This window comes from Chrysochloris asiatica, unplaced genomic scaffold (genome assembly GCF_000296735.1).
Source record: "Chrysochloris asiatica unplaced genomic scaffold, ChrAsi1.0 scaffold00154, whole genome shotgun sequence".
Taxonomy (NCBI): Eukaryota; Metazoa; Chordata; class Mammalia; order Afrosoricida; family Chrysochloridae; genus Chrysochloris; species Chrysochloris asiatica.
Genome location: NW_006408672.1, coordinates 2,183,401 through 2,191,703, shown reverse-complemented (window position 1 = coordinate 2,191,703; position 8,303 = coordinate 2,183,401). Strand labels below are relative to the sequence as shown.

Sequence of the window (8,303 nt, the reverse complement as noted above, 5' to 3'; positions counted from 1 at the left end):
CTCACTACTTTTACCCCCACAGCAGTAATAAACACTGCTCAGTGTATCAGGCAAAGCTACATTTTATCTGTAAGAGAAATGCCTGTTCCCTTTAACCTGAACTCATATAAGGAACTTCCAAGTTCTTACTTGGAGCCCTGGTATGGTGCTGTAAGATAAGTACTAGACTGCTAATCTCAAGGTTGACAGTTCAAGTCCACCAGCCAATTCTCGGAAACGCTGTACAGGGTCTCTGTGAATCAGAACCAATGTGACATCATTTAATAACAGCAGCAGCATCTAAGAAAACAGAAACTTTTATGCCTTCCAGAGTTTTAAACTGAGGGTTGCTAGTATTGTGTGTATGTGTGATGACATGTCCCCCTAAAACTTGCCTCCAGCACCCCCCACTGTTGGGCCTCCCACATCTCTTGGTGCCATGGCCCCTCCTGGGCCGGTTAATGCTCTAAAAAGAAGTAGGATTTTTCCCCAGGAATTCTCTCCAGGGCCTCCCCTCTATGTGACTCAGTAACACTGGGGGAAGACTGGCGTCACCCTCGCAAAAGCACAGAAAATCAATCAGTGTGAGTCTAACTGCAACTCTCTTTGTGGGCTTTCCCATGTGTCTGTTCCCCTTGCAGATAAAGCATCTCCCAGAGCAGATAAACTATGGTATGCCTGGGGAGAAAAGGGGGAATGTGGGTCAGAGGGTGGCAGGGCACAGGGCAGGTGTCTGCAGGGCCTCGGCCGTGGTGACATGTCTGTCTGTCTCTGCTTTGGGTGCAGTGCCTGATCCGCCTCATCCACAAGGAGCTGCGCTGCACCGGGACATCAAGGGGGGATCAAGTTCCGTAAGTCTGCCACTGCCCTGTAATCTCTTGGGATTAAGGCACAACTTTAGAATATCATTCTGGCTTATCTGCCTCCCACACTTGGCTTTTCCTGAAAAAGAAAGAGAAGAAACGTCAAGGGTCCTACACTCCATTGCATACCTGTCATTCTTCCCTTTGCTAATAGAAAGCCCTGTGTGCATTTCTGGCAATCATTCCTCAGATCTAAATACAGCTGTATGAGGGAAAATCGCCTCTTTTGTCCTTCCCTCTGAGTTGCGGCAGACAGTTGCAGCTCCCCAAGCTACCTCTGCCCACTGCTGTCCCCCACCTCTGTTTCCCTCTCTCACCTCCCTGCCCACCACCAGGCTGTGGAGATTGTGTCATCCACTATCAAATCCCACTTCGAGAAAATGTCCTGGCGAGGGAGACAGAGATGTGCTCTCTGTGGGCTGTGTGCATTTTGTATGAAACGAAGCATCTGTTGTTTGAACAGTGGCTCGCAGTTTAACCAGCTGTGATTTTACTGTATCTTTCAGGTTTAAGGAACACTGACTGTGTCAGTCTTGTCCTCCAAAAATCATCTTTCGAGGAAAACTTCAAGCAAATGCTTCTGGGTTGAGCAACATGAATGGGTTCTTGCATTTTGCACATGAACCTAAATGAAACACAAACATGAACTTGAGAATTTCCTGGTTCCATTGCAACTACACGCAGAACCTAGGAGAGCAGTCAGGGTATTTGTGGAACCTGCTGCCAGGCCGCCTTACCCAAACCAGGAAAACAGACTCTGACAACCAAGTGCCTCATGGTGGGTCTCACCCACTGATCGACTGGATGGATGAACACTGACAGTGATGCTCTGGGTTTTTTAGAAGCAGGCTCGTCTCTCAGGTATTTAGGTAGAATTTCAAAGGGACATGATGCTGTGCCAGCAGGTGTCCTAACCACAAACCTTCCTGTCACTTTCAGAGGCCCCTGAATGTACCCTCTAAAACAGGGTATTGAAACCCACATGAAAATGCCCGCTAACCAAGAAGCTGGCGTTATTATTAAGCAAATAACAACTCAGTTTTTAACAGGACATCAAAAACCTGATTAGTGATTCAGAAGCCAAGTCAGAACACAGACCCATCCATCATCACATTTCCCAAAAGACAGTCCCAGAGCTTCCTTTCACTCTAGTGACCCAAAAACTGAATGGCCGTGAAACCACCCAAGCTGGCAAATAGGGCTCCCCTGTCATGTGAGGAAGCGCCAGACATAGCTTTGCCCACCTGAGCCTCTCAGGTGGGCCACAGATGGCATTGAGTGGAGGGTCACGCTCAGGGCAGAGAGTGGAATGTCTCAAGCTCAGCAGTGTGCTTTACTCCGAGGTACACATACACCCTGAGGATGGTTTTCAGATGCCCAGCAGCACACTGAATGTTTGTTATTTAAAATGTGTCATGTGTCAAGTTTAGGAACTGTAAACAGCATTTCATTATTTATTAAGACAAGCTCCGACTGCTTTTGGGCCATTTTGTTTTCCCCATTGTTGCATAGCAAAACACCTGCCCTTTGAAATAAATGTTTTTTTTTAAAAAAAAAAACAAAAAAAAAAACACCACTCAAGCAGAACTCTCAGAGAATGTTGATTATTTCTGTGCACGTTTCCATTGTGCTATAAAAGAACACTCCCAGATTGAGTACATGCTTGGACGCCCTTGGTGGTTTTGCAGCAGAGCTGAGGCCATTTCTACAAAAAAAAGGACCTCCGCTGCTCAGAAATAGGCCTGTGTGTACATGGAAGGCCAAGCCCAAGCCAACCCAGCCGTCTGGATATTTTGTAAATAGTGCAATATCAAAAGGTCCACCTTCACTGTGAAATGTTACACACCAATTATGGGCAGAGTTGCTCTTAAAAATTGCATAGTGGAGTTCTTGGAAACAGATAATTCCCAGGTTTGTACAGTGCACAGATTTCTCAAAAGTGGAGCTCCATGTGTTTGAGCAAAGAGAAGAAAGAATGAAAACAAAATAAAACTAGGAATAGAATATCCAATGTTATTTAAAAATGGAAAGAGCTTTCAAAGATGCTTCGGTGTATACCTCTTGACTGGAAAAGGGGAAGGGTCCTAGCCGGCTGTTTCCATAGCTCCTCTCTAGGGCAGGGGTGCCAGTGGGGGGTGGGGGGCGGAAGAGGGGAGTTCTACACCAGCCTTCCAGAGAAGCTCAGACAGGCCGGGAAGGCATAGGAGGCAGGTTCTTTGCCATGTCCCTTGGCCTTCTTGGGGCAGATGCCGCAGAGCAGACTCTGACTTATGGAGTCCCCATGTGTGTCAGAGTAGAACTGTGCTCCATAAGGTTTTAAACAGCTTATCTGGGGACAGTAGACCACCAGGGCTGTCTTCTGAGGCAAGGCAGGCCTTTCATTTTAACAAATATTATTTAGGCGTTAAAAGAGTTTCCTCCTCCTACAAATAAAAATCCCATCAATCCTGCAGGTCTCTGGTAACCCCAGTTCTCAGGTCATTCTGTTCTTTTTCTTTCTCCTGTACGCTTCCATCTTGGGTGTCCCCTTCTGCCTTTAGCCCACCTTCTGAGACTGGATCCTGTTGTACTGCCTTTCCTCCCCCAGATTTTTGTCACCCCACCAACTCCTCCTTACAGCCTGCTGCCCACCCCCTTACCACCAAGTCCCTGGCACCCACAGGCACAGCACTTTTCTCTCTCTCTAAAGATTCAATTTCTACAGAACATTGAATAGTTATCAAAGGGAAAGCTGAGACCGATATAAAACCTGCAAGAACCAGAATGTGTGTAAGGTAGAAACCTATCAGAGAAGGAAATGCCAAATATTTTCCACTTACCAATAGAACGGTGGTAAGACTGTACCCTGTCAAAGGTGGAAAACTTACAAGACCTGGAAAAACAAGGCAGTCCAATGGAGTTGCAGCTTCTACAGGTTTCACTGTATTTGGTAATGCAAAGTCCCTGGCTGGCACAAGTGGTCAACACAGCCAAAAGGTTGATGGTTTCCGTCTACCCAGGGGTGCCTTGGAAGAAAGGGCTGGCAAACCTACATTCAAGCAAACAGCCATTGAAACCTTTATGGAGACCAGCTCCACTCTGACATGAAGTCACCGTGAGTCAGAGTAGATTCAGCAGCAACTGGCAACTGATACTTGGTAATGCATAGAAATCTTTTGCTCCCCTGCGTCTACAGAACTATTCTCTAAGACATGCTGTAGTCAGTGTCTGTATGAGGCTCTTGCTGTGAGTTGCTATGTACCAGCTGTGACTTGTGGTGACCTTCCATATAACAGAACAAAACCTCGCCTACCCAGTCCTGAGCCATCTGTGTGATCTTTGGATGTCTGAGTTCATGGGTGTAGCTATTGTGTGAGCCTATTCCATGGACAGTTTGCCTCATTTTTTCTGACCCTTTACTTAACCAGAGAGTCCTGATGTGGCACTGTAGGATAAGCACTGGACCTGCAAGATCGGTTTGAACCACAAGGTTAGAAACCCTATACAGGGTTGCTGTGAGTTGGAACCAGCTCTGTGGTGCTTAGCAACAACAACAACTCAACCAAACATGATGTCCTTCTCCAGCGATTGGTCTTTCCAAAGTAAGCAAGCTAAAGTCTCACCATTTTCATTTCTGAGGAGTTCTAACGAACCTGGCTTCTATTGGCAGTCTTCTTGTTAAGTGCTTCTGAGTCAGTTCTGACTCATAGTGACTTTGTATAGAGTTTCCGAGGAATGACTGGTGAGTTTGAACTGCCAACCTGTGGTTCAAATCAACCTTGCAGTCCAGTGCTTTATCCTACAGCACCATACAAGAACTCGTTGGTTGTTAAGTGCCCTGGTCTTGTTAAGTGCTGTCAAGTTGGGTCCGACTCATAGCGACTCTGAAAAGGGTTTCTGAGGAGCAGCTGGTAGGTTTGAATCGCAGACCTTGTGGTTTGCAGTCCAGTGCTGATCCTACAGCACTACACCAGGAGTCCTAGGTAGACTGAATTCTTGTCTGTTTCCTCCCTAACCAGCAGCCACCATCTATTGTCTGTTATCCAGCAACAGAAAGCTCTTAGGCAATCAGAATTGTTTTACCCCAGCTTGGTGGGATAAAGTATTAGAAGAAAATCTTACCCAACCCACAAAGGAAGAACAATTTTGTATCCTTGCACCATATAAGCTAAACCTTATTAATAATTTTGAAATAAGTAATCTTTTTTTTGAAAAATGATGAGTAGCGTGGTCTCTGGGTGGCACAAATGATTCAGCACTCAACTGTGTAAGAAACATTGTTGATACTGACAAAAGAACAAGTAATCCAATCTGTACTCATTTTGGCAAGATTGAGCCTTTCTTTATTTGATTTTGCAAAATTGGATGCCCAACCCAGTTGACACAGGCAGGCACACCACATGGCCAGCCGGCTAAGAATTTTATTCCCCTGTCTTGAAAAAGCCCCTCCTCCAGTTCCACTTTTACTGGGTACTTTGACGTTTACAATCTACCCCTAACATCCCATTTTCCCTCCCCCCAGTTCCACAATCTAGCCCAAATCCTAGAACAGATCTCCCCGTACTTGCTCAAATCCATCCTGCTTACATATCCTTGGGTGTGAATCAGTCTGGTCTAGCAGTCTCGTGCACCCTCTATTCCTGAAGATGGACCATCTTAAGCATTTCTCACAACTGGCAGTTTGAACCTATGTAGCAGTGCTGTGGAAAAAAGGCTTGGCAATCGATCTGCTTTGCAAAGATCACAACCATGGGATCCCCATGAGTGAAGAGTTGACCCAATGGCAGTTTACAACAATTTTTTAAAGCAGTTTAGCCAAGATATTTATATCCTCAATCCATAAACAGAAGATTTCATCATAACTATTAAGGGGAGAGTATATAATTTCAATATAAAAATATGTCAGTTTTATCCAGAGTCTAGCTTAGCTCACTTTCCTCTGCAAACAGCTGGGGGTGGAGGAGGTGGTAGAACGTCATACTAGCATTCATATGGAAATGTGGCTCTGTGCTCCTGAATTTGCATGTCTAGGATATTGTCCCATTCAAGTCTGTCAGAAGGCCCAGAATGATTGAAATGCATACTGTGACAAAGTCTGTGGAAAGAGCCAAAGAGGGGATTCTAGCTAGCTTCCCCATCACAAGGAACAGGACTGACACTCCTGGAAACTCCCTCAATAAAACATGTTAATAAAACCCCCCTCAGGGCCCCTTTCCAGTGCTCAAGTGCAGACCTTCCTAATCCTTTCCTCAGTCTGGAGGTTATTGAGCCTCACTTTTCAAAGGCTGTGGGCAAAGGCGAGGACATTCCCCACCCAGTGGTTTGTAACATCCAATAAAGATGATGATGTTGCTAGGTGCCACAGAGTCAGTTACAACTCATAACGACTTTATGCTCCGTCCTATGCTGTCCGTCCTGATGTGGCTCTGTGTGTTAATGCACCAGACTGCAAAGTTGGCTTGAACTGCAAAGTCTGTGGTTCAAGCCGTGAGAAATAACTGTTGGGGTGATCCATCTTCACAATCAAGGAAATCTTGGGGGTAGCAGGTTGGCATCACAAAAGAGAGCTCTGAGGAGAAGAAGAGACTAGTTTGACATGCTAAACTCTTAAAATATGAATACATCCATGAAGAAAATAGGCAAGTTCACTGGGAGGGGTGAAACTAACTTTAAACGAGAATGTTCCCTGTAGGGACTAGTAAGTAGGCTGGCATTTGGGAAAACTTGTAAATTCCAAAGTACCCAGTTAAGGGGAAATGGAGGAGAGGTTTTTTCTGAATTAGGTTAATAAAACTCTTTGTCAAATGGCCATGCTGTGTGTCTGCCCATGTCTACAGGACTGGACACCCGATTTTGCAAAATTGAATAAACAGGTCTCGCGCGCGCTCTCTCTTTCTCTCATTCTCTCGATCTCTTGCTCTCTCGGTAAAATGAGTATGGATTGGATTCTTGGAGCGTTTGTCGGTAAATACCTGTGATAACCCATAGGGGGCTAAGCTCTAAGAGGGGCCGACAGTAGTGTCCAGGGTACCAAGAACGTTTCTCACAAAGTTCACCAGCTGTTCGTTGGAAACCCTATACAGGGTTACTGTGAGTCAGAACTGACTTGACGGCACTTAACAACAGCAATAATGAATTGATTGCGGTCATTTTGCTGTGTGTTTTTTTGTGGTGCTGCTGGTTCTTTGTTCCACATAATTTTCTGCACTGAGCTCATATTGTTTGTGCTTTTCTTTTCAGTTTCATTTCTGTTGTGTCAATGTTTACTAAATCTTTCTGATTTCCCTCTTCTTTTATTTTGCTGTGAAGGTGTATTCATTCTCTTTGAGATTAACCTATAATTTATTATTTCCCCCCCCTATCTATAATAGTCTGTTTTGTCTTGAAATCTACTTGACTTCCTCACCATTTGGAAGTTCTGTATCCACACTATTACCTCTTTTTGCTTTGTAGTTGACTTCATTATAAACTGATATTTCTGGTCCTCTATTTTCAGTCTTATAGATTTGTTTTACTTTAAATACTTCTATGTCTAGAATGAGTTCTAGGGTGGTATTGTCATGTGTGTTGACCTCAGGTTGTTGTCTTCTGTTGTTGGTTCTCAGCCCAAAGAACACCCATTAGTACTTTTTGTAAAGTTGGTCTAGTTATTACAAATTTCTGTTTATCTGGAAATGTCTTACTTTAGTCATTGTATTAGAGGGACAACTTTACTAGGTCTATGATTCTTGGTTGGCAATTTTTTTTTTCTTTTCATAATTTTGTATATGTCATTCCATTGCCTTCTTGCCTGCATGATTTCTGCTGAGAAATCAGAGCCTAGTCTTACAGGTTCTCCTTCATTGGTAACTTTTTAATTTTTTCTGAGTTGTTCTCAGGATTTTTTCCTTGTCTTGGATTCTGAAAACTTTGATTATGGCATGTCTTGGTGATTTTCTTTTAGGTTCTATCCTGTTTGGGGTTTGTTGAGCTTCTTATATGCTTATCTTCTTGTCTTTTTTAATGTTAGAGAAGTTTTCTTCCAATAACCATTAAGTTATTTCTCTTCGTGGTGTCCCACATAATTCTCATCTTTCTTTGAATTTTTTTTTTACTCTTTTTCGGATTGTTGTTTGAACATTCTAATATGAAGAGACTTATCTTCAAGCTTACTAATTTGGGCTTCTATTGCTTTGAATCTATTCCTTTGCTCTTTCAATGTATTATCCATTTCTGAAATCTTAGTATTAATCTTCTGTATTTCTAATTTCATTTTTTGTATTATTTCAAAATTTGCATTTATCTTGTCTGCTTTTACTTGTAGTGTTTTCCTGATTCTTCTAAAGTTTTTTCCATGATCTTTCTGTCAGTCCTTTGAAGATACATAAATATTATTCTTTTGAATTCTTTTTCAGTTAGTTCCATTACCTTTACTTCCCCAGAAACATGTTCTGGCTCTGCATTTTGGTCATTTGTTTGACTCATTCTCGCTTATTTCTTTGC

General features: G+C 43.4%; 1 protein-coding gene across 1 annotated transcript in view; it reads left to right on the top strand.

The window, feature by feature from the left end:
• The window catches only part of SLC37A1 (solute carrier family 37 (glucose-6-phosphate transporter), member 1), a 187,925-nt gene that overhangs the window by 83,329 nt on the left and 96,293 nt on the right, over positions 1-8,303 (top strand). The window contains exon 18 of the mRNA XM_006870849.1: positions 766-830. Within this exon, the coding sequence (XP_006870911.1) occupies positions 766-830 (65 nt within the window). The remainder of the gene's footprint in view (positions 1-765; positions 831-8,303) is intronic.